This window comes from Solanum verrucosum, unplaced genomic scaffold, assembly GCF_900185275.1.
Source record: "Solanum verrucosum unplaced genomic scaffold, falcon-dt-bn FXZP01000062.1, whole genome shotgun sequence".
NCBI lineage: Eukaryota > Viridiplantae > Streptophyta > Magnoliopsida > Solanales > Solanaceae > Solanum > Solanum verrucosum.
Window position 1 is genome coordinate 276,775 of NW_026020477.1, and position 26,695 is coordinate 303,469.

General features: G+C 37.2%; 2 protein-coding genes across 7 annotated transcripts in view; both read left to right on the forward strand.

Moving 5' to 3' along the window:
• LOC125809294 (uncharacterized) overlaps nucleotides 1-26,695 on the forward strand; it is an 862,104-nt gene that overhangs the window by 247,482 nt on the left and 587,927 nt on the right. The gene's annotated exons all lie outside the window — the stretch shown is intronic.
• Nucleotides 8,052-10,606, forward strand: LOC125809220 (uncharacterized). The gene is made up of 2 exons (XM_049488878.1): nucleotides 8,052-9,648; nucleotides 9,723-10,606. Exons 1-2 carry the CDS (start codon nucleotides 8,052-8,054, stop codon nucleotides 10,604-10,606), a joined length of 2,481 nt encoding a protein of 826 aa, XP_049344835.1.

Consider the following 26,695-nt stretch of genomic DNA (forward strand, 5'->3'; position numbering starts at 1 on the left):
ATTATTAATTAATCATCCTCTTTTTTAAATTATAGTAGATACGGTATATATATAAGCGTGATATTCTAGTAGGTGCAATATAGATCATTTTTGGATCATGATACCAACCCATATATACCTTATTAGTGTTGAAGTGTAGATGTCATTGGTACAATCCAAACCAAGCACATGAAAAAGTATCGACTATCTTCATTATCTATATATTTTGACCAACAGTGAGAATAGTCAATTATCCAAGTTTTACAACAATAACAATGTACAAATTGCTACTTTTTCGATGTCAACGTCTAATTTTTTGATAATTCTTTAAGGTGTCATTTGGTTAACTGTATATCTATGTAACACTTGTATTAGTTATATGTTTGATTAGTTATACATAAGTTATTTATTATGTATTGTTTGATTTTGGGCATTAAAAATAACATGCATGAGGATAATTCACAGTTTTAGTGGGGGAAAATGTAAAAATAAATGTTTTGGGGAAAATTACATTCTAATGCATACATTAAAATCATTGCATTACAATTACCATAAATTTCCATATATTAATTATACACACCTTAATACACAATGAGTGGACTCAATAATAAACATTAATAGATAGTGTACAAAATGTATGTCATCTTTTGATTGATATATATTGGATCAAGAGTAAATTCGATAATAATTGACATTGAATTGAAAAAAATGTTGGGGTCCAAAATAAACAACAGCTTGACATCCACCTTAGTTACAAAAACAAAGTTTGTCAAATCTATCTAAGATTTGTTGTTTTTCATACATGTGGTTCTCTTCTGTCCGGATCTCTTACAAATTGAACATTTGTTTCTCCTCTTGCTTTTAAAATTCTCACTGATACCCTTGACACATCTTCTTTTCTTCCTTCCAAGTTTGGTATCGACAAGGGGTAGAAGAATATTCACTCTTAGAAATTCTTCTGGCACACACCATTCCGACTCAATAGGGACAACATTAATATATTCAGAGTATGCAAGAAGGTATGTTTCAGCTTTATATAAAGGTAAAGAATATTCATAGATGCTCATACCATACTCATCGCCATACTTTCGATCTCAAAGCAGCCATTGCGTGAGCGCACGGTATCTTCACCAAGCCATATTCCCTTCAAGAACATGACCTTTCCAGTAGGTTAACATTGTAAGTAGAATCGGCGCCGAACACGATGAATTGTTTTCCATCCCCAGTTATGTTCTCTACATACAAGGAGTCGCCCTCGTTCATTATTTTTCTTGCGATTATTTCGTCATCCGACACCATTTGAATACCCTTTGATTGAAGGACATATGCATGCTTCTCCCTAAACAATTCTCCAAATCTCTTAGCAATCGAATTAAATGTGGATGCCACGAGGTACTCTCTCTCGTCTACCAGCATAGCATTGAGTGACTCGGCAATATTTGTGGTTATCACATCATACTTGTTGCCTAGGAATTGTGCTCTGCTCCACTTTTCAAAACCAATTTCATATTCAAGGACGAAGGCTGCTTCGGGGGAATTGTCCTTGAATTCCACAAAATAATCGTTGAACTCCTCCAAAGAATATGCCTTTACCGCGTTGTAGTATAGATAGAGGAAATTTGCACAATGGTGCTTTTCCCGAAGATTTTCACCAAGGTGCCTCATGCAATATCTGTGATGAGCATGATTGTAAACCTTTGCAATACCATTAGCAATGCTCTTGTGTCTATCGAAAATAAAATATAAATCTGATACATCGACCACAATATCCTTCAACTTCTCAAAGAAGAACGTCCAAGATGCATCGTTCTCTTTGTCCATGACACAAAAGTAATTGGATAAACATGATTCTTCGTATCTTGTGCAACAACGCTCAACAATACTCCCCCATATTTACCTTGTAAATGAGTTTCGTCGACTGCAATTACCTTTCTCATATGGGAAATTCCCCTAATGCAAGCACCAAAAGCTAAGAAGTAATACATAAATCTATGAGTATCCTCGCTTACCATGATACAATACCTAGAACCAACATTAAGAGTGTCGATCATATATGAAAAAATTGGTAAGCATGAATCCATGCTCCGTTATACCTCGAACCATTTTTTTGGCAGTCACACCTCCCTTCCAACATTTCCAATAGCTTGGACTACAATGAAATTTTTTTTAAAATAGTACTCTGAATCTCTTTAACTTTTGGACCATTTCAAACACGATAAAGATTAACACAAAGCGGTGCAATGACTTTGGTCGAGAGCTTTGTATGGTTGTTGATGGCATGTTCAATAACACAATTGTGATTGCCAATATACTTATAAATACAAAATCTATCTAAGCACTCAGATTTCTTTGCCCGCATCATCCACGCACAAATACGAGATACACATTTCACCTTTAAGTATTTGGTACAACTCTTCATTGTAGAAAAGTCAAAAGATTTTATCGTCGCTACTTCGGCTAATAATTATCACCCCCGGAGCCTTCACCCTGGGCAGGATTGGCACTCAAGAGCCATTGTTGGCCCCAAGCAAACCCTTGCCCTGACTTAACTCTTAGCGGAAGACTCACTCATGATAAAACTACTTTAAAGAAAGTAAACTGAACTGCTCAATGGATAACTTAGAATGTATTAAAATAAGCATTCACTGGCCAAAGTGGACACTCAAGTCTCAAACATAACTAAAATGGAAAGCCTCAAGAACTAACATCAACTACTATCGATGAAGCCTCTAACCAATTGAGATGAACGTTCGGACAAGACCCACAACATCCTAATAAACTAAAATACTGAAAGCAATAAAAGGGGATCCTCTGGAAAGTAAGGAGGCTCACCACAAGGCTCTGAATGCTCAATTGGATCAACGAAGCAGTGGATGTTGATCCTGGTTACCTATATTTGCTTCATAAAAAGATGCAGGCCAATTGGTATGAGTACATCGAATGTACAAGCATGCGAGAGGAATACTAAACAAGACATAAGCTTGAAAGGAACTGAAAGAACATACCTGGGCTCAAATTAATTCAACTTAACTCATTTCAATATAAAAAAATAATATGAATGCAATATAAAGAAAAGCTTTTAATACATGGATAACAACTCTATGTATTTAGAAATACCATAGTAACTCTGTATGTCTGCAAAGATACAATGTAAACTCTAGATGTATATAAAAATAATTTTTATTTCTGTGTATATAAGAATACAAAATAATTCTGTGGGAGTTTCACTAACCGACAACCATCACTCAAGAGCTATTGTGATAATACAACGTTTTGCCTCATATGGTCAAGGCCATCCTATACCTTGCCGAGGGTATATAACCTGACTACTAAGTGGATCCACTAGTCTATGCTAAAAATCACTAAGGAATCATCTAAAAAGTATTACCCTTTTCTACCCATGATGGCTACATGGTTTATAGGGGATGGGGGTTGTCTGAACTCTCCCTTATATCGGTGCTCAATACTACTCCCAAAATATAATACTAGATCTTATGTTTAAAAACATAACTTCTTTCTGTGGTTTGAGATAATTGCTCAAAACTTAGTTCAATGGCTCTCTTGGAAATCAAAGTTTCCTCTCTTGCTTAATTGTGAAAGCATTTAGTCTTTACTAAAAACTAGCCCAAAGGCTCTTTTAGAAATCAAAGTTTCCTTTCTTGCTTAAATGTGAAAACATTTACTCTTTCGGAATACATAGTCCCGATATACTCTTTTGAAGAAATTAACTTCAATCTTTACTCTTTACTCAACTCAAAACTCAAGTTTTAAAACAAAGTGAAAACATTTGTAAAAGACTTTTCGAAAACTCTTATGAACTTCTCTTGACTTGACTCTTAACTTTCCTTGAATTGAATTATGGATTCAAGGTTCAAGATCTCATGTTATGGATGATTTCATGTTATTTAGACGTACCTTAGAGTGTATTAATCAACTAGAAAACATAGTTACATTTCAAGGGAACTTTTACAGAAAGAAGTGGGAAAGGGTAGAAGACCTGGCGTCCCCGGTGCTCTTAGTGGCGTGGGGTGACAGAGCCCAAACTTCAGAGTTTGGGTTGGGGCACTCTAAGTGGCACAGCGCCCCAAAGCCCAAACTTCAGACACTGAAGTGGGGTGCTCTGAGTGGCATGGCGCCCCATGTTCCTACCCAGAAAATCACTAATTTTTGTTGCTCATTTTTCAACTCTAAACCCTCTAGATTCACTTGGTTCTTTCCCCAAATACTTAGATTCGACTACATAACCATAATATGCAAGAATCTACTTAAAACGACATCTAATTTCATGAATTTAAATCAAGAACTCCTTAACAACTTCAACAATCCAGAACCCAATTGAAACTTCAAACAAATCCATCAAAAATTCAATTTCTATACTTTCAAGAACATAATTTTACTGAATAAAACAATATTGGCGCGTGGTTGAACTAACCTATCGTTATGTGATCTCATATACCTCGTATGGATCAAGCCTTGGCGAAATCCACAAGCAATTCTTCAAGAACTTGGCGATTCCTTGTTTTTTCTCCTCTTTTCTTATCTTTTTTTCTCTTCTCTCAAAACCCTAACTTATTTTTATGAAGTGTGAACCCACCAGTGTTTATAAGGTCTAAGGTAGAATAATATCCTCATAACTTGATTCATGAGATATGGAAGATTTTGAGGATGTTACATGCTACTAATATTGAGGGTGTCGAACTTGCTTCGTAGAAACTCAAAGATGTTACATATGTTTGGTATGATAAATGGGAACAAGATCTTGGTGAGAATTGATAAAACTCAATTATACCTCCCAAATAAGGTATATGCGATTGTGTGCAATAATAATACCCAATATTATACGAGTCAGGTCTAACCATAAGGATTGACAGAAAGGATTATGCTTTATTCAATTTTCAAACAAAATCTAACTAACACGATGTTATACAAAATCTAACTAACACGATGTTATCTAAAATAAGAATATATAAAATTGGGGGATTTGGGAAGACAAGGTTTAATTTAAATATGAGTATCACTATCTCAAAACAACCACAAAAAACTTTCACCAAGTTGGAGATGACTAGGGATGTGTGCAATTTGATAGGGGTTTCAATCCAATAGGTAAAGATTAATTAATTTCCACTACAAGAAAAGTGCATTTTAACGACCATTTCTTAACGAAGGGACATAGATGTGGTCGTAAAAAGTGTATTCCTAACGACAAAATAATTTTTTTGGTCGTTAGAGTTAGTTTTTAATATATTATAAGCGAGAGGATAAATATTAGTCGTTCCAAAATTATTTTCCGGTCGTTAAAACAAATTACTAGTAAATATATATATATATATATATTACTTTTTTGTTTTTTTGTTTTTATTGAAGAATAATTATATTTGGGTTAAATATTAAATTTACAAATAATAACTTAAACAAAAAAAAAGCCGCGTATTTTTTCCTCGGTTTTATTTGAGAAACAATCTGAGAGAAGCCCTATGTACGTTTCTCATTAGATCTACGGCGGCTCATCACTAGGTTTCAGTTTTCTTCGTTCGTAAGAGAAAATAAGATAGTTGTGAATCTACAGAGAGGTTCCTCTTCTTCACTTTTTCAAGCAGAGTAAGCTTTGAATCTACAGAGAGGTTCTTGTTCTTCATTTTTTCAAGCAGAGTAAGCTTTGAATCTACAGAACAATTGATCAGAACTTCCTCCTCTACAAAATCAATAGTAAGTGATTGTTCTCTTCTCTCCGGTAAATCATTTGACCTCTTTGTATTCTATCAAGTTTAATTTGTTTTTGGCATTCTGGAATTCAATTCTAAGTGGAACTGGTGTGACGATTTTATCTTTGTCTGAAAGTTGTTTTTGTATCTGGAATTCAATTTTATATGAAATTGGATGTGACGTTATAATGTTTAGAGGAAACATTGATCATTATTTATCTACTAAGATTGTCCCTGGACTCATCAAGAATATATCTTAGGTATGATTAGGATTGATGGAGTTGTTCTCTGTTTCTCATCCCGTTAGATATAGTTTTTACTAACATACAATCTTTTGTGCGTTGTACTTATTGATTATTCTATATGAAAGATAGTTTATATGGATCGACAGAGTTCTTATCAATATAGAATAAATGGATTGTACAGAGCTACAAGAACTGTAAGTGTTTCTTCTCCTTATGTCTGTCAAATCCTTTAACCCACCTCTTTGTATTCCATCATGTTCAATTTGTTATTGGCGCTTTATATGTTATCTAATTCTTATATTCAATCATTCTTTATCCCCTAATATTGTAATCGAGAATAAGTCTTTCTGATCAAACATGAAGATCGTAGCTTTTTTTATGTATGATCAGAATTAATGTATATGGTCTTTGTTCTCATCCAGCCAAAAGTTTCTTTACCAAATACAACCAATTTTGTGTTGAACTTCTATATGTGCCAAGGTTCAGCACACTATCTATTACTATTTAGTATGTGTTTGACTGAATTTTATAGGGAATTGACATGAAATTTAGTAAGAGAGAAACATGTTCCTATAGTAGAAAGCAATTGTTTGTGAAGCAGTCTATAGCCTTAGTCACATATATCACATCTGATTAGTTTTTTCTTCTTATTGTTACTCTATTGTACTTGGAGCTGCAATTTTGTATCTGTCAACATTTTTTCGATTAGTTTTTGTACAAAAATTGCGCTCATTTGAGGCAGATCAAGTAGTTTTATGTTAGTCTTTGTCAGGTTCCATTTTTGGTTATTGAATTACAATTTTAGAATTGGAAGATTCGAGTTACGTAATAAAAAATAGATAAAATCCAAAGTGGGACATAATTTATTGCTACATGCTTGAATGTTACAGATGACGATGTACCCTATCTTTTTGTGAAAGTTTTTGTGTGCTAACGTAGATTAGGAAAAACTTTATTTTATCAATTGTAATGATCCCTTTCTGAGGGCATACTTCTATGTAAATTGCTTTGCTGCTCCCCTTCCTTTTTTGTCTATATGTCTGAACTTGTATCTTCATGTTGTCTAATTTGCCATGTTCTTATTCTGCTTGATGGAATCTGTGTTTTGTCCATATTTATAATGTGTTTGTCTGCTATTGGTAACTGCCAAATTCATTGAATTCTTGTATATATGTTTGACTAGTAGCTAGGTTAGCTAAGTAATCTAGAGTGCAGAGCAGAGCAGCGAGAAACAGTGCAGAGCAGTGAGAAACACAGTTAATCTAGAGTGCAGAGCAGCGAGAAACAGTTAGTTTTTCTTATCCTTCTCTCAGCCAAATACTTAAGCTTCCTTTCATTGAATTCTATAAAGTTCAATTTGTTTTTGGCGTTTTATATGCTGTCTCATTCTTGTTTTCTGTATGGTTTTTTTTATCTTTGAAATTCAATTGTATACTAAAATGGATTTAAAATTCAGTTGCATCTAACTTCAGTTTTTATTAGTTGACAGTTTTCCAGAAACTGTCCACATTAATTCTTTTAGATAAAAAAAAAAGCTTGTAGATTTTTGATATGATTCAGTGGGCTGTACAGAGAAACTGAGAACTATTGTCATTTCTACTAAATCAACTATTAGTGTACCTGGTTAAATTTTCTGTAGCACAATTCTATTTGCATTAATATACACACCTAGAGGTAACCCCTACTTTCTTGGAGAATTTAACATGCAACTTCAAGTTTGTGGACTTGATCAAGTTCATGTATAGCGGAACTCCATTGGATTCATTTATACATGTCAAGAAGAATCTAATGAACACAAAGTTAGAATTGTTGGTAATTAATTTGTCGTCCCCTTTTTTTTCTCAGTATCTATCTTTTTTATTTCATCAACACAACACCAGAACATTTACCATTCTTCATCTGCTTAGAATTTTTATTTACTTAAATACTCCACAAATTGGTTCTATGATTCAAGTATCTTAGCATGTAGGAGATATAACTATTTTTTAGGTTTGTCAACCCCCTCTCGAACTTGTTTGATTGATTTATTAATTCTTGGCCGATTAAATATAATTTTAGTTGTTGCACCTTTTGTATTTTTGTACTGAAATACGTTTGTTCCACATTCTATTGTCTAGACCGGATTATGGCACCTGATAAGCAATGGATGCAACTTATTCATAATAGACTTGATGATGCTTATATACATGGGGTAGAAAGCTTTTTGAATTATACTTTTACAAGATTGAGGAAAGCGAATGAAATAAGATGCCCATGTATTAAATGTTGTAATGCAGTTTCTCGAACACGAGAGATTGTTAGATCACAGTTAATAGTACATGGAATGATCCAAAATTATACCTTTTGGTATCACCATGGTGAGAGGATAGGTGAGACTGAAGAATCAGATTCTGAATCTGAAGATGATGAAAATGAAATTGGCGAGGATGATGAAGAGGATGAAATACATGAAATTCTTACAGATTTACATCCTGCTTTTAATATAGAAAATATGAATACTGGCGGTGATGATATTCCCGAGGAGGAACCAAATCCTGAAGCGAAAAGATTCTATAGTCTTTTAAAGGAATATGATCAACCACTATACAAAGGTTCAAAACTTTCTACTTTGGTGAAATTGCTTCATATTAAAAGTATTGGTCGTTGGAGTAATGACTCATTTAATATGTTACTGAAGATGTTAAAGAATGATTTGTTGCCTGATGAATCAAACTTGCCAGATTCATATTATGAAGCAAGGAAACTAATTCGAAGCCTAGGGCTTTCATATGATAAGATTGATGCATGTAAGAATGATTGCATGTTATATTGGAAGAATGATAAGTTAGTTGATTCTTGCAAAATTTGTGGTGCATCTAGATGGAAGGAGGATAAAAATAGTGGAGAAACTAGACTTAGAAAGGGAAAAAAGATACCACACAAGATCTTACGCTATTTTCCTTTAAAGACAAGGCTTCAAAGATTGTTTATGTGCTCAAAAACATCTTCTTTAATGAAATGGCATCATGAAAACAAAGCTAGTGATGGGATTATGAGGCATCCAGTTGATTCAAAAGCATGGAAAAAGTTTGATGAACTTCATCAATCATTTGCTATGGAGCCTCGTAATGTTAGACTTGGACTTGCTAGTGATGGTTTTCAACCATTTGGATGTTCTAGAACTCCATATAGTATTTGGCCGGTGGTACTTATTCCTTATAATTTACCACCTTGGTTATGCATGAAACAGGAAAAATTTATTTTGTCAATGCTTATTCCCGGTCCTGGAAGTCCCGGAGATGCAATTGATGTTTATCTTCAACCATTGATTGATGAATTAAATGAATTATGGAAAATTGGAGTTGTTACCTTTGTTGCGTCAATTAAACAGAACTTCACGTTGCATGCTGCTTTATTGTGGACCATTAATGACTTTCCAGCTTATGCAAATCTATCTGGTTGGAGTACAAAAGGAAAATTAGCTTGCCCATGTTGTAATAAAGAAACAATCTCAATTAGGTTGAATAATGGTCAAAAACAGTGTTATATGGGTCATAGACGCTTTCTTCCTCTTAATCACAAATGGAGGAAAGATAAAAAGTCATTTGATGGTACTACAGAGTGGAGATTACCTCCAAATACATTATCTGGTGATGACATACTTGATCAAGTGGCTGATTTAGATGGGTTACCTCTAACAAATGATCCAAAGAAGAAGATTAAAGTATCACATGAGAAAAGAGGTGATAATTGGAATAAGAAGAGTATTTTTTTTATCTTCCATATTGGAAAACTTTGTTGTTGCGGCATAATTTAGATGTGATGCACATTGAGAAGAATATATGTGATAATATTTTGGGAACAATCTTAAATATCAAAGGCAAAACAAAAGACACCCTGAGCAGTCGCTTGGATTTGCAAGAAATGAACATCAGGAAAGAATTACATCCAAAAGAAAATGGAGACAAGTATGAGCTACCAACAGCATGTTTCACATTATCTCCTGAAGAGAAGCACAAGTTTTTAAATTTTTTGAAGGATTTAAGGGTTCCTGATGGATTTTCATCAAATATTTCTCATTGTATCAATATGAAAGATCACAAAATCTCAGGATTAAAAAGTCATGATTGTCATGTTCTTCTTCAACATTTAATCCCACTTGCCATACGTAGTATGCTATGCACGGAGGTGCGTGAGCCAATAATTGAGTTGTCATTGTTTTTCAATATTCTTGGAGCAAAGTGCTTAAAACTAGAGGAGTTGGAACAAATAGAAGCACAAATTCCTGAAACTCAATGCAAGTTAGAAAAGGTTTTCCTTCCTGCTTTTTTTGATGTCTTGGAGCACTTGCCAATTCATTTAGCTAATGAGGCTATGATTGCTGGACCTGTTCAATATCGATCAATGTATCCAATAGAGCGATGGTTATACTTTTTGAAGCTTTTTATTCGTAATAGATCATGCGTTGAAGGTTCTATTGCAGAGGGACATATAGCAAATGAATTTACGACCTTATGTTCAAGGTGTTTGCATACAATGGAAACAAAATTTAATCGCCTTGAACGGAATTATGATGGGGGTGCTATAGAATCTGATGGAAGTTTAATGATTTTTTGTCAACCTGGAAAAGCTTTAAAAGGTGGCAAGACACACCGTAAAAGAAATGGAGCAAGCCCATATTTATATTTTGAAGAATTGTGATGAAGTTCAACCATTTCTCGAGTAAGTAATTACTTTTCAAAAAAATGATTTTGTAATTCTTCAAAATGCTTCAAAATGTAATTCTTCTCGAGTAAGTAATGACACTTATTATGCTTCAATCTTCTATAGAGAGTTTTCTCAAGTTCCAGGTGATTCCTCTCAAAAAAATTCAGATAGACAATTCATCAGTTGGTTTAAAGAAAAGGTGAATACTATTTAAAAACTATTATTTTCAAATCATGGAAATAATATTTGCTAAACTATGTTCTTAATCATGATAGATTGCAGGATTATACGAACATGACAATAGTAAGAAAATGGAAGATTTACTCACATTGTCACGTGGTCCTATGAAATACGTGACAAGTTTCAAAGGCTACATTATTAATGGGTATAGATTTCATGTACAAGATTATGATAACGGTTTGAGGACTCAAAATTGTGGGATAGTTGTTGCCGGTGAGACTGATGAAGAAGATAGAATAATTGATTACTATGGAGAACTAACAGAGATTCTTGAATTACAATTTATCGGGGGGAGAAGATTGGTTTTGTTTAGATGTATGTGGTATGACGTATATGACAAAGAAAGGGGAGTTAAAATGGATGAATATGACTTTGTGAGTGTTAACCCACAACGATTTTTGAAAACGGATGAGCCTTTTGTATTAGCCAATCAAGCATCACAAGTATTTTATGCGAGAGATCATTCTAATAAAGGCTGGAATGTGGTGCGAAAGTTTATGCCTCGTGATTCTTTTGATGATATGCAAAAGAATGATAATGATTCTGAGGATTTACATGATTCAATTGAAAGAAAAAGAAAAAGAACTCATACAGGTTTGGAACTTCATAGTGGATGCTTATATTTTTTCAATTACATGCACATATTCTAAATCTTCTATATGTAATTTTGATTCATTGAAGTAGTTAGAGTGAATAGAGGTTGATCGAATAACAATATCTTCTTATTTACTTTGTATGAAATGAATAGAGACAATGTGTAGTAGCATTTATCTTTTGTTTGTTTATCCTAGCTATTTTTATATTTGTTCTATGTTAATATCCGTCCTAAAAGATACTTAGCTAAATGTACTCTATTGTTGGACTTTATGATAAGGATGAAATGAGTCCTTTAAATTTTAAGAAATCTGAAATGGGATCAAGTTCAAAGAATTTAAAGCAATCATTCCTTCCACCTGGTGCGTTAGCCAGGGGACGAGGGCAAAGCCTCAAATCTATGGGATCTGTAAGAGTAACTGCTGAAAAGAGAACCTTGATTGATCCAACAAATATAATGCTAGAGACTCTGAGAAGCAAATCAGGTATTATATTTTATTTTCTCAAGCTACACATTTTTATTGTCAGGTGTTGTGCTTTATTTTCTCAAGCTATAGAGGTATGTACATTCAGTTCTAAATAGATGTTTTCTTTATGTTGATTCCAGCTCTAACTTTAGGAAAGTTCACTTTCATATGTATCTCTAATAGGTCTATATTGAAGTTTGTTTAAGAGATTTTTTTAGAAAATCTTGTATGGAGAAGCCTCAGAGAGAAATTCAGGTTATTTAGTGTACTGATTAAGACTTTATAATGTTTGAATTGTAGAAAAGGAAATCGGTCAGAACTTTACATCTACGGGATCTGTTAAAGGAAGTATTGTAGTACAGGGAACTTCGATTGGAAAAAGTAAAGGTTGTAGTGCTGCATATTCTGATAGGAATGAACTAGCATCGGACAAGAATAATATGCAGCCTGGTCTTGATCTAATAGAAGATGAAACTTCCTTTCCTCATGAAAATCTTGATGAATTGCAAGAGACTGCGAGAAGTAAACCATGTTTCTAATCTTATTTTATTTTCATAGTATACAATTTTTTTATTATTGTTGGCCGATTAAATATAATTTTAGTTGTTGCACCTTTTATTTTCTCATGATGATCTTGAAGTAACAGGATGAGGAAAAGGGTTTACATCTCTCAGCTCTGTTGGAGGAAGTGTCGAAAAGAGAAAAATGATTGGACACAACAAAGGTTGAGATACTCTCATTTCAAAATTATAATGTGGATTTTCATTTTTCCTTGCTCTGTGATCTTGAATAGTTCTAAATAGATGTTTTCTTTAACTCTAACTTTAGAAAAGTTCACTTTCATATTTATCTTGAATAGGTTTATATTTATGCTTGTTTAAGAGATTTATTTTAGGAAATCTTGTATGGAGAAGCCTCCGAGAGAAATTCAGGTTATTTAGTGTACTGATTAAGACTTTATAATGTTTGAATTGTAGAAAAGGAAATCCGGCAGAACATTACATCTATGGGATCTATTAAACGAAGTATTGTAGTACAGGAAACTTCGATTGGAAAAAGTAAAGGTTCTAGTGCTGCATATTCTGATAGGAATGAACTAGCATCGGACAAGAATTTGATGCAACCTTGTCTTGATCAAATAGAAGATGAAACTTCATTTCCTCATGAAAATCTTGATGCAATGCAAGAGACTGCGAGAAGTAAACCAGGTTTCTGATCTTATTTTATTTTCTTAGTATACAATTTTTTATTATTGTTAGACGACTAAGGATGTATAATGTTTGAATTGTAGCAAAGGAGAATGGACAGAACTTTACATATGTGTGCTCTAGTAAAGAAAGTAATGTTGTACAGAGAATGTCAATTGGAAAAAGTAAAAATGAACTAGCACACAATAAGAACCTTATGCAACCTGGTTTTGATCCAATTAAAGTTGATACTTTATTTTCTCATGATGATCTTGAAGTAATAGGCTGAGGTAAAGGGTTTACATCTCTCAGCTCTGTTAGAGGAAGCGTCGAAAAGAGAAAAATGATTGGAAACAACAAAGGTTTAAATTCTGCTACATATGATCAGAATGTCGTTGCACAGAAGACTAATGTCGTCCCTCCTTATTTTGATGGAATCGAAAGTGATACTTCATTTCCTCATGACAATCAGCTAATCATTTCCTTGCTATATGCTTTTTTCGTTTGCATTTATCTCCTGGTGGGAGATCTTGCTTTCTTTTCTGTGAAGGACGTGATCCTCCTTCATTTATCGTAATGTCCCTTGCCTTTTTTTGAGGTGGCTCAGTTAGATTGGTGCATACCATATATGCAAAAGATCGAGAAGAAACTCAAATGCAAGAACTTAAAAGTTATTGCATACATTCTTACCGATTTATTCGGTGAGTCGCCAAACCTCTTTGGCGAGCTAAGTCAAGCTCGCCGAAGGGGTTGGCTCAACTATTAAGACAACTCGGCGATGTAAAGGTCCTTCAAACAAATCGCCGAATACTTTCGGCGAGCATGAGTTTGTCCGCTGAAAGTTACAGTGCATGAGGGTTCCAGAGATACAGAGAAAGGGCTATAGGAATACTTTCGGCAAGTCGCCGAGTGATTTCGGTGCCTTCATACTTCTCGCCGAATGTTATAGTATATGATATCAATCAAGGCACCAAATCAATGGCGAGATGGGGGCTTTGGGCGAATCGCCGAGTCATTCGGCGAGCTCGACCTAGCTCGCCGATTGACCTAACGTGCCTATTTTCAACCCATCTTCTCGAATTCAATCCCACAACCCCCGAAAATAAAAATCAAAGCATGCACTCATAAAATTAGAACAATACCCAAACTACCCATCACCCCGATATGCTCAGACTCCTCCCAGATTTGCCGAATTTGGCCATTTGATGATATTTTCTCTTAAGAGCGGTGTCACCCGCTCTATCATTGAGCAATTTTTTGACATTTAGCACAAACGTGGGCAACTCAGACTTCACCCAATCAATTAATCAACACACAATCATAATCCAACTCATTAAATAGAACAAAATCCACGGGCATTTGACAATCAAATATTACGGGTAAGGTTTCCAAGTTAAAATAGGCATGTAAACAATCTAATTTTAGCAAGGAGACCCATCACACAACAATAAGATACGATCATTGCAAAAGAGTGCAAACTATTCAAAAGTAAACTCGAGGTTTGGAGAACTAACCTTCTGTGCCGATTAAGTTGCGATTGAAAAGCTAGGCGGCAAAGTATCCCAACTCTGAGCACGAATCAACAAACTAAAGTGCTAGAAAAATGCTAAAATCAAGAAAATACTACCTTAGTGTGAGTTTAATAGATTTAAGTGTGAGGGAAAGTGAAGAATTTCAAATTTGAAGTCTTTTCACCATTATAAACCATCCAGTTCACGCCTGTTCGGCGACGTTAGTCGCATTCGCCGATTCACTCGGTGAATCGCCAAGTGATCACTTGCCCGACGATTGCTAAAGTTCTTTCAGTTTCTTGGGGGTCAAGACATCGATATGCATCGAGGCATGTCGGCGACACGCTGAACTGCTTCGTAAGTCAACCGAGTTTTACAGGCTTTGACTCAACTTTGAAATGAGCTAAACGGCGGGTCGAGTCTGCCTCGTCGACTAACCATTTTCTGACCAATCTGTATTTTTCACCACTTTCCTCATTCAATCCTGCACCACTAACACACCATTATTTATAAAAGCAAAATAAAGCAATTAAAACCTTGGGTTGCCTCCCAAGAAGCGCCTTATTTAACGTCGTGGCTCGACGAGAGTCTTTACTCACTCCCCATTGGTTGGGTTGGCACTAGTGCTACTAATTAACCCCAATAGTTCATTTGAGTGAATAGGAGGCACCGCATAGTTCAGGAGTATCCTGATCAGCTGTTTCGATCTAGAGTGAGAGCCAATCATTTGATTTAACACTTCAATACTCTCCTTCGTCTCTTCCAGCATTCGCTCTTGTTCAGTGATTTTTGGATAATGACTTGAAGTATGTCCTCGACACGATTGTTCTCCCTATCTCTAGACTACTTCCTCTCGTGAGAAGGTATGTACCTCCCTTGACTCTTGCACTAATTTTCCATCTTTGTTATTGTAGAGAACAACTTCTTCAGCTGAGATACCAGTGCGGTTAACTCGATGTCCCTCTCGACTTCTTGGCTCGTCTATGCCGAGTTGTCACCATTTCCCTCAGCCATGCTCAAAGTTACTGCATACAACAACTTAGAGAAAAACGAAACTAAAAATAAAATTAGTAAAACTACAACTATTAAAAAAACAGAAATTCTACTTAACTAAAAATTCTTCAAATAACACCATTCCCCAGCAGTGGCACCATTTTGATGTTTGGGTAATCAATGACACGTCTTAGAGTTCGGGTATCTACGATCGTGCAATAGTATAGTAACCTAACCAAGGGTTGGGGTCGTGTCCCAAGGGAATGGTTTTGAGAATTAATAGAAAATTAGAATTTCATTCTAATTAGTCGTAGATAAATATATTAACGAGTAAAAACATTGTAAATTAAAGGGAGACACAAGAGTGTCAAATATGAAATGGGGGTTTCGTCACAAATAAACTAAAATTTACAAGATTAATTAAGAAAATCTAACAATGAGAGGGGGATTCTTGGGTTGTCACCGGAATAGGAGCTAATCTAAAGTATTGGGTATACGCTTTCGATAGAAAATTTATAGAGTAATAGTGACTAGGCTAAGCTTTATGTGGGATTGAGTTCTTTCTCGAGCAACTTACCCAGTTTCAAATGGGTTCCTCTTGGACACCACTTGCCACATGAAGACCAACCTTCGCCTTACCTCCCTCACTCTTTCGAGCTGAGTGTTAGGATATGGGACTAGGACTCACCCTCTCGGGCTGAGCCTCATGTCGACCCACTACGTAGGCCATCAATCTAGTGGTCTTGGTTTTTTGACTACTCTCTCGAGCAAGCCGAAAATACATGATTGAATTTGTATTTGTAACTACATATCCATTAGATTAAACCACAACTACTAGATGAAATGACCATTAAACTACATTTAAACTATCAACAAACAAGACTCAACAATTATCTTAACCCATATTCGCTAATTCACAGTTCAAGAATTGGGGTTTTTAGGCACACATCAAGAGATAGAAATTTATACCTAAATTAGCTTGCATTCAAATGGTTATGGAGATTTAAGTCTTGTTACAGCACAAGAATAAAGAATCCAAGATACCCAAAGTCCAAATCTTTGGAGATGAAACCCTGTTCTTATTCAAGTCTTCAAAACCCTCTCAAACTCAGAGCAAAAATATGAAAAGCTAATATTGTAAACTGAAAATTAGAATAATTGTTCCACACTAAATGTAAAAACTCTAACTAGTATTTAGAGTTATCACAAATTTGTGTTGCAATGGATCATTGGGCGACATGGTACTACTTTGGGGAATTTCTCAGCGATTCGCCGACTGCTCCCTTTTTCCGCCGACTTGATCCTTTTCTTCAGGGCTCAACACTATGGAACAAAAGGAGAATTAAGGCCCTTCGGTGACTCGCCAAGTGGACTCGGCGATCCTCATGCCTTCATTTCTTGGTTATTTTCAACCCTGTCGTTCCTTTTTTTGTGACGTAGTGTCCATGCTCTCCTTAAAACTTCAAATACCTGAAACTTAAGATTTTCATCAGATATTGAGACAAAATTAGCAATTGAGGACACTTTTTTTATTAAAATATATCCCTGAATGAGTCCAATTTATGGAATTCCAGCATGTCAGCATAACTAAGAGATCAAGGTTGGGAATGGCTAAGAGGTAAGTCTCTGCTTGGCTCTCATGGAAAAGTCCTAGGTCGATCTGCCTTATGGCCATGAAGAACCAGGGCAAGCCGCCTTTGGATGGCGCAAAATAGACTTGATCTAGGATGGCATGATACAACTGCTGATAAAGCCAAACCAGAACCTGGAGGCGATGTTCATGTCCCTCTTCTCAATGGGAGCTCCTGCATCCATCCACATCGGGGTGGTGTCAGAAATTATCAGAGCCAACCAACCCTTCAAGTCATCCATGGACTTAATAATCGGCAACCCCTCGTAAGGGAATGCAGAGTGTAGCGGTCTACCTAATACAAAATTAATATGCTCGCTGTGACACTCCACCTCCTTGCCTCTGACCATGACCGACTTCACAGGTCGAAACTCACTTGCCTTCTTCTTATTCTTAGGCCCCAACTCCCTATAAGCAGTGTAAAACTCTCTTAACTAGTAGGGAATTTGGGGTTCTCGGGGCCGTCTGAACTGCTCGAATCCATGATATCGGAGAGTTTCAAGCACATCTAGATGCTTGCCTTCTAGGCCCTCCAAGGATAAAAATTTCTTCTCTATGATGGTCCTTAAACCATCACCTTTCAATCTGTTTAACAGCCTTGGTGGAGGAACTATAGGAAGTGCAAGAGGTACTGAGGGTACATGGGCTGGCACTGCGTCTGCAGTAGGACATGTGGCATCTTAGGGAGTACTGGCGGCTGTGGATTGAGATCTGGCCCGTAGCACATCCCTTCGGTTGATCAGAGGTTGCTCGTCCTCTGGTTCAGAGAAATCTGGCTCAAAAACTAATCATTTCCTTGCTATGTGCTTTTTCCGTTTGCATTTATCTCCTGGTGGGAGATCTTGCTTTCTTTTTAGTGAATGACGTGATCCTCCTTCACTTATCGTAATGTCCCTTGCCTTTTTCTCAGGTGGCTCAATTAAATTGGTGCATACCATATATGCAAAAGATCGAGAAGAAACTCAAATGCAAGCACATAAAAGTTATTGCAGACAGACTTACCGATTCAGTCGGCGAGTCGCCAAACCTCTTTGGTGAGCTAAGTCAAGCTCTCCGAAGGGGATGGCTCAACAATTAGGACAAGTCGGTGATATGAGGATCTTTTCGGCGAATCACCGACTACTTTCGGTGAACATGAGTTTGTTCGCCAACAGTTACAGTGCATGTGGGTTCCAGAGATACAGATAAAGGGCGATAATAATACTTTCGGCGAGTCACTGAGTGCTTTCGGTGCCCTCATACTTCTCGCCGAAGGTTAGAATATAGAATATCAATCAAGGAACCAAATAATCGGCGAGATGGGGCCTTTAGGCGAACCGCCGAGTCGTTCGGCGAGCTCGACCTAGCTCGCCAATTGACCCAACATGCCTATTTTCAACCCATCTTCTCGAATTCAATCCCACAACCTCCGAAAGTAAAATCAAAGCATGCACTCATGGAATTCAAACATACCCATGCTACCCATCACCCCGGTATGCTCAGATTTCTCCCGGATTTGCAGAATTTGGCCATTTGATGATATTTTTTCTTAAGAGCAGTGTCACCCGCTCTATCATTAAGCAATTTTTCGACATTTAGCACAAACGTTGGGTACTCAGACTTCACCCAATCAATTAATCAACACACAATCATAATCCAACTCATTAGAAAGCACAAAAGCAATGAGCATTTGATAATCAAATATTATGGGTAAGGTTTTTAAGTTAAAAGAGGCATGTAAACAATCTTATTTTAGCAGGGAGGCCCATCACACATCAATAAGATACGATCATTGCAAAAGAGTACAAACTATTCAAAAGTAAACTCGAGGTTTGGAGAACTAACCTTCTGTGCCGATTAAATTAAGATTGAAAAGCTAGGCGGCAAAGTATCCGAACTCCGAGCACGAATCACAGATTATAATATTTGTTCCACACTAAATCTAAAAACTCTAACTAGTATTTATAGTAATCACAGATTTGTGCTGCATCGGATCGTTCGGCGTCGTTAGTCGAAATCGCCAATCAACTCGGTGATTTGCCCTTTGGTGTAGTTCATCGCTGTCTTGCACCAGTCCTCAACATCTTCATGCTCTGAGTCATTGGGCGACATGGTACTGCTTCGCGGAACTTCTCAGCGATTCGTCGACTGCTCCCTTTTTCCACCGACTTGATCCTTTTCTTCAAGGCTCAACACACTGGAACATAAGGCGAAGTAAGACCCTTCGGTGACTATGATAGAACCAAGGCAAGCCGCCTTATGATGGCGTAGAATAGACTCATTTTGGGATTGCATGATAGTGCTGCTGATGAAGCCAAACCAGAACCTGGAGGCGATGTTCATGTCCCTTTTCTCAATGGGAGCTCCTACATCCATCAACCTCGGGGTGGTGTCAGAAATCACCAAAGCCAACCAACCCTTCAAGTCATCCAGGGACTGAACAATTGGCAACCCCTCGTAAGGGAGTGCAGAGTGTAGCGGTCTACCTAATACAACATTAATATGCTCGCTGTGACACTCCACCTCCTTGCATCTAACCATGACCGATTTCACCGGTCGAAACTGACTTACCTTCTTTTTGTTCTTAGGCACCAACTCCCCAAAAGAAGTGTAAAACACTCTTACCCAGGAGGTAATGTAGGGGTCTCGGGGCCGTGTGAAGTGCTAGAATCGATTGTATCGGAGAGTTTCAAGCACATGTGGATGCTTGCCTTCTAGGCCCTCCAAGAATAGTAATTTCTCCTCTAAGATGGTCTGCCAACCATCACCTTTCAATCTGCTTAACATCCTCGGTGGAGGAACTATAGGAAGTGCAAAAGGTACTGAGGGTACCTGGGCTGGCAACGCATCTGTAGTCGAATTAGTGGCAGATGAGGGAGTACTGGCGGCTGTGGACTGAGATCTGGCCCGGAGCGTATCCCTTCGGTTGATTAGAGGTTGTTCATCCTTTGGTTCAAAGAAATCTGGCTCAACAACTAATCATTTCCTTGCTATATGTTTTTTCTATTTTCCTTTATCTCCCGGTGAGAGATCTTGATTTCTTTTCTGTGAAGGACGTGATCCTCCTTCATTTATCGTAATTCCCCTTGCCTTTTTCTGAGATGGCTCAGTTAGACTGGTGCATACCATATCTACAAAAGATCGATAATAAACTAAAATGCAAGCACAAAAAAGTTATTGCAGACAGACTCGCCGATTCAGTCGGTGAGTCGCCAAACCTCTTTGGCAAGCTAAGTTAAGCTCGCCGAAGGGGTTGGCTCAATAATTAAGACAAGTCAGCGATGTTAAGGTCCTTTCGGTGAATCGCCGATTACTTTCGGTGAACATGAGTTTATCCGTCGAAAGTTACATTGCATGAGGGTTCAAGTGATGCAGATAAAGGGCGATAAGAATACTTTTGGTGAGTCACCGAGTGCCTTCGGTGCCCTCAGACTTCTCCCCGAAGATTACAATATCAAATATTAATGAAGGCAACAAATCATCGGTGATATAGGGCCTTTAGGCGAACCGCCTAGTCGTTCGGCGAGTTAGACCTAGCTCGCCAATTGACCCAACGTGCATATTTTCAACCATCTTCTCGAATTCAATCCCGAAACCCCGAAAATAAAATCAAAGTATGCACTCATGGAATTTAAACAATACCCATTTTACCCATCACCCCGGAATGCTCAGACTTCTCCTAGATTTGTCGAATTTGGCCATTTGACGATATTTGCTCTTAAGAACGGTGTCACCCGCTCTATCATTGATCAAATTTTTGGAATTTAGCACAAACGTGGGCTACTCTAACTTCACCCAATCAATTAATCAACACACAATCATAATCCAACTCATTAAAAAGCACAAAATGCATGGGCATTTGACAATCAAATATTACGGGCAAGGTTTTCAAGTTAAAATAGGGATGTAAACAATCTAATTCTAGCAGAGAGGCCCACATACATCAATAAGATACAATCATTGCAAAAGAGTAAAAACTATTAGAAAGTGAACTCGAGGTTTGGAGAACTAAACTTCTGTGTCGATTAAATTGCAATTGAAAAGCTAGGCGGCAAAGTATCCCAACTCCGATCATGAATCAACAAACTAGAATTCTAGAAAAACACTAAAATAAATAAAATACTACCTTAGTGTGAATTTAGGAGATTTAAGAGCGAGGGACAGTGAAGAATTTCAAATTTGACATCTCTTGATTGCTAAAGTTCTTTCAGTTTCTTAGTGGTCAAGACGTTGATCTGCATCGAGATCACCAACATAGTGGTGACATGCTCAACTGCTTCATAAGTCCGCTGAGTTTTATAGGCTTTGACTCAACTTTGAATTAAGCTAAACGGTGGGTCGAGTTAGGCTCCCCCATCTCTTCGGCGATACGCCGACTTGCCATTTTCTCGCCAATTTGTATTTTCACTACTTTCCTCATTCAAATCTACACCACTAACACACCAATATTTATAAATGAAAAATAAAGCAATTAAAACCTTAGGTTGCCTCCCAAGAAGTGCCTTAATTAACGTCATGGCTTGACGTGAGTCTTTACACACTCCCCATTAGTTGGGTTGTCCCTAGTGCTACTAGGTAACCCCAATAGTTTGTTTGAGTGAATAGGAGTCACCGCATAGTTCAGGAGTGTCCTGATCAGCTGAATCGATCTAGAGTGAGATCCAACCATTTGATTTAACACTTCAATACTCTCCTTCATCTCTTCCAACATTCAATCTTGTTCGGTGATCTTTTGTAGAATGACTTGAAGTGTGTCCTTGACACGATTGTTCTCCCTGTCTCTAAATTGCTTCTTCTCGTGAGGTGGTATGTACCTCCCTTGACTCTTGCACTGGTTTTTCATCTCTGTTATTTTGGTGGACAACTCGTTCAACTAAGATACAAGTGCGGTTAACTCGAAGTCCCTCTCGACTTCTTGGCTCGTCTCAGCCGAGTTGTCACCATTTCCCTCAACCATGCTCAGAGTTTCTGCATACAACAACTTAGAGAAAAACAAAACTAAAAATAAAGTTAGTAAAACTACAATTGTTTAAAAAAAAATTCTACTTATCTAAAAATTCTTCAAATATCACCAATCCCCGGCACCGGCGCCATTTTGATGTTTGCGTAATAAATGACATGTCTTGCAATTTGGGTGTCTACGATCATGCAATAGTATAGTAACCCAACCAAGGGTTGGGGTCGTGTCCCAAGGGAGTGGTTTTGAGAATTAATAGAAAATTAGAATTTCATTCTAATTAGTCGTAGCTAAAGATACTAACGATTAAAAAGATTGTAAATTATAGGGAGATACAAGAGTATCAATTATCAAATGGGGGTTTTGTCACAAGTAAGCTAAAATTAGTGAAATCGATAAGGAAATCTAAGCAATGAGAAGGAGATTCTTGGGATGTGATCGGAATACGGGTAAATCTAAAGTATTAGGTACATGCTTTCGATAGAAAATTTATAGAGTAATAGTAACTAAGGTAAGCTTTATGTAGGAATAAGTTCTCTCTCGAGCAACTTACCTCGTTTCAAATGGGTTCCTCTCGAACACCCACTTGTCGCATGAAGACCAGCATTTGCCTTACCCTACTCACTCTCTCGAGCTGAGCATTAGGATATGGGACTAGGGCTCACCTTCTCGGGCTGAGCCTCATGTCGACCCATTTCTTAGGCCATCAATTTAGTGGTCTAGGTTCCGCGACTTCTCTCTAGAGCAAACTGAAAACACATGAGTGAACTTGTATTTGCAACTACAAATCCATTAGATTCAACCACAACTACTAGACGAAATCACCAATAAACTACATTTAAACTATCATCAAGCAAGACCCAACAATTATCTTAACCCATATTTGCTAAATCACACCTCAAGAATTGGGGGTTTTAGCCACACATCAAGAGATAGAAATTCATACCTAAATGAGCTTGCTTTCAAATGGGTATGACGATTTAAGTCTTGTTACAGACCAAGAATGAAGAATCCAAGAGACCCAAGTGCAAATCCTTGGAGATGAAACCCTTTTCTTCTTCAAGTCTTCAAAACCCTCACAAACTCAGAGCAAAAATATGAAAAGCTAATATTCTAGACTGAAAATTATAATAATTATTCCATACTTAAAACTACAACTCTAACTAGTATTTATAGTTCTCACATATTTGTGTTGCAGCGGATCATTTGGCGTCGTTAGTCAAAATCGCCGATCAACTCAGCGATTTGCCCTTTGGTGTAGTTCATCGCGTCTTGCACCACCCTTCAGTATCGTCGTGCTCTGGGTCATTGGGTGACATGGTATTGCTTCGTGGAACTTCTCGGTGATATGCCGACTGCTCCCTATCTCCGCCGACTTGATCCTTTCCTTCAGTGCACAGTACACTGGAACAAAAGGCGAAGTGAGACCCTTCGGCGATTCACTATGTGGACTCGGCGATCCTCAGGCCTTCATTTATTCATTTTTTTCACCCTTTTTGCTACGTGGTGTCCATGCTTTCCTTTAAACTTTAAATACCTAAAACTTAAGAGTTTTCATCGTATATTGAGATAAAATAAGAATTTGAGGACACAATTTCTATTAAAATATAGCCCTGAATGAGTCCAATTTGTGGACTCATCAATCATCCATATTAGTTTCCCGAATGGCCACAAAGAAAGGGTTATGATAACAAATGAGCTCCCTAAAATTTCTTTTAAATTTTTCATTATTTACTCCCCTAGTGTTCCACAACATAAATATATTTTGCTGAGTCATTGGATTGTGGGTTATTTGAGGATTCAATATTTCCCCGTCCTTCGGGGATGGGATTTGGGATGTCCTCATAGTTGGCGTCATGATTACCATGTGTTTTGCTAAGTCCTTGTTCAGTGCTGGCCTTAGATCGAAGGATCATTTCATCAGAGCTAGAATGTATTTTTTTTCCTCGTTCTCTGGAAAAACCATAAGGGCTGAGTTTTTTAGACTTGCTATTTCGGTGAACGAGGCCCTTCTCCTTGGAATTTCTCTTGGTTCTTGGGGGTCCATAGTTATGGGAAGAGGAAAGCTCGTTGGTACAATGCCTTGTGTCGTCATAGGGACAAACACTGGACGTCCTTGTTGGACTAGCATGGGTTGCCAAGGGAAGAGAAGTGGGTTGACATTGATCAACTCTAGAGGAATGAAGAAAGGAGTTTGCACTAGGTTGTGCATGTTTGGGTATGGAGCTAGGTGGTGTGATAGATTCCACAGTGTTTGTATTGTTTGCATGAAGCTTGGATCAAGGTTGGGGTCTAGGGGGTCTAGCACATTTGTCATCCACATGTGGTTGACAAGGTGTTCTGTTGCTACTTTCATCCCCTCTGTTATTAGCTGCGCTAGGAAGTTCTGATTTTGGAGTATGATTAGAGTTTCGTTCCCGTTGATATCCATCGAGAATATGGATGCATGATGTCGCAGACCAGTCTCTAACCAGGATTGAGACTGGTATAGGGGATGAACATGCTCGATTGCAAAAATCATGCTGAGCTATATAGGTCAGAATTTTTGGAATGTTGTTCATTGGGGGATTGAACACCCTTGGTGAACGTAGTAGGGGAGAAAGTTTGATTTTTTGGTGGAAGGGAATGGATGTTTGAACATTATGAGGAGTAGGGTTATTATCGTTTATAGTGCTAGAAATAACTTGGTTGGAGGGAGTTAATGATTGAAGATCTTTATAAGAAGATCTTATCAGAGAGTTATTGGTCGGGCCTTGCATGGGTGAGTTGGGGAAAATATATTGAGGATTTAAATTGCAACTATTATTGTCTACTTGTTGGATGGGATTTGCCAAGTGTTCCAAAGTGTCAGAGGTAGGCTTGGTGTCAATTTGCATGTCCTCTTTATTTTTACTGATAAGGGTTTGGTTGGAGGAAGTAGAGTTATAGGGGTCTCGATATGAGTTGTTTTTAATTACTGTAGGTCCCTGATGGATATTCATGTCTTTTCCTGCCGAGGGTCCCCTAGGTTGAGATGTTGGGAAGGTACTTTTCTCCTTAAAGTTGTTATTGTTAAAGGAGGAAAACATATCTATGCCAGTATCAGTAAAGGTACTTCCAGTATCAGTAATGGAACTTTTTGTAGGGTCTTCCAAGTATGATAGGATACCGTACTTATTCTTAAAAGATTTAATGGGACCTTTATGAGTACTAGATGAAGTGGATGCCCTAGCAGACTTACTAATATCAAGGTGGTTTTTATTAATACTAATACTTTTAAGGGATGGGGGAATAGACTTTGTTTTTTTATATAAAAGCCAATTTTTGAGAGGTTAGAAACTTACCTAAAGCTGCTGCAAAAATCTTTACGTCTATACCTGGGTTGGCTATTTGAGAGGTCAAAAGCTTAGTTGCCAAGTCTAGTTCTTGACGTTGTTCGAATTTCATATCTTGATTATTCTTCTGAAAGTTCACTGTTTGCCATTCCTCTGTTTGATTGGATTTATTTTCTTCCGGGGTCGAATTGGTGTTAAGACCTGCTTGGATCTTTATGTAGGAGCAGTTACCTGCAGAATGACCCAATCTACCACAAGTTGTACATAGGAATCCTTGCCCTTCATATATGATGGGTTGTATGTGTTTCCCAATTTGAATAGAGCTCATTACTGAATTTTCTAGGGGAATTTGAACGTATAATCTGACATATCTGCCCCTTAAGGTAGAGCTTGTGCATGCGTCAACCTTTAGTAGTTTGCCAAATAGAGTTACCCACTTTCTTTAGAATTTCTCCATCATAAAATTCTGTGGGTAATTAAGGTAATCTAAGCCAGATAGCAGAGTATGTGAGGGTTGCTTTCTCTTGAACAAATTTGGTTTCCATCTTTGAACAGTGAGGAAGTGATTATTGATAAACCACAGACCATGATTGAGGACGTGAGCCATGTTTTCTTCCTTAAGGAATTTTACAATGTAAAAATCCTCACCCAGATCGATAAGAGGGAAAAGTTCAGATGGTTTCCAGAGTTGTTGAATTTTTGTTTTTAGATATTGATGAGAGATACGTTTACCAAGGAGTTTGATGATGAGGGAGTATTTCCAAGGCGTATACAACCTTTCGTTTTCCTCTTCTGAAAGGAATATTTTTTTGATTTTTTTGGTTACCTCTTCAGATTGGTCTTTCTCGTGTGTCTCTACCTCCTTGTTTACTTGTTGTGAGTGGGATGTGTTGTCTTCCATTTGTAGGTCGGTTACATACTCATTAGCTAGGAGGGCTGCTTTAAAGTTATTTTCCTGGGAATTTGAAGATTCTTCCTTTGTATTTTCCCCTATCATGTTCTCTTTATTAGGGTTTTTTTTTGGGATTTGATTGGTGAGGGGAGATGAGTGTTCTGTTGCAGTGAGCAAGGAGTTCCTCATGAAGTTTTTTTAGTTTATCAATTTATCGTATTTGTTTTCTCTATCAAACTAACGTTCAACAATATTTTAAGTGTTTTATTAGTATTGCTATTGTTTGCTCCCTATCAAACATTTTCAGTAGTGTTTTTAG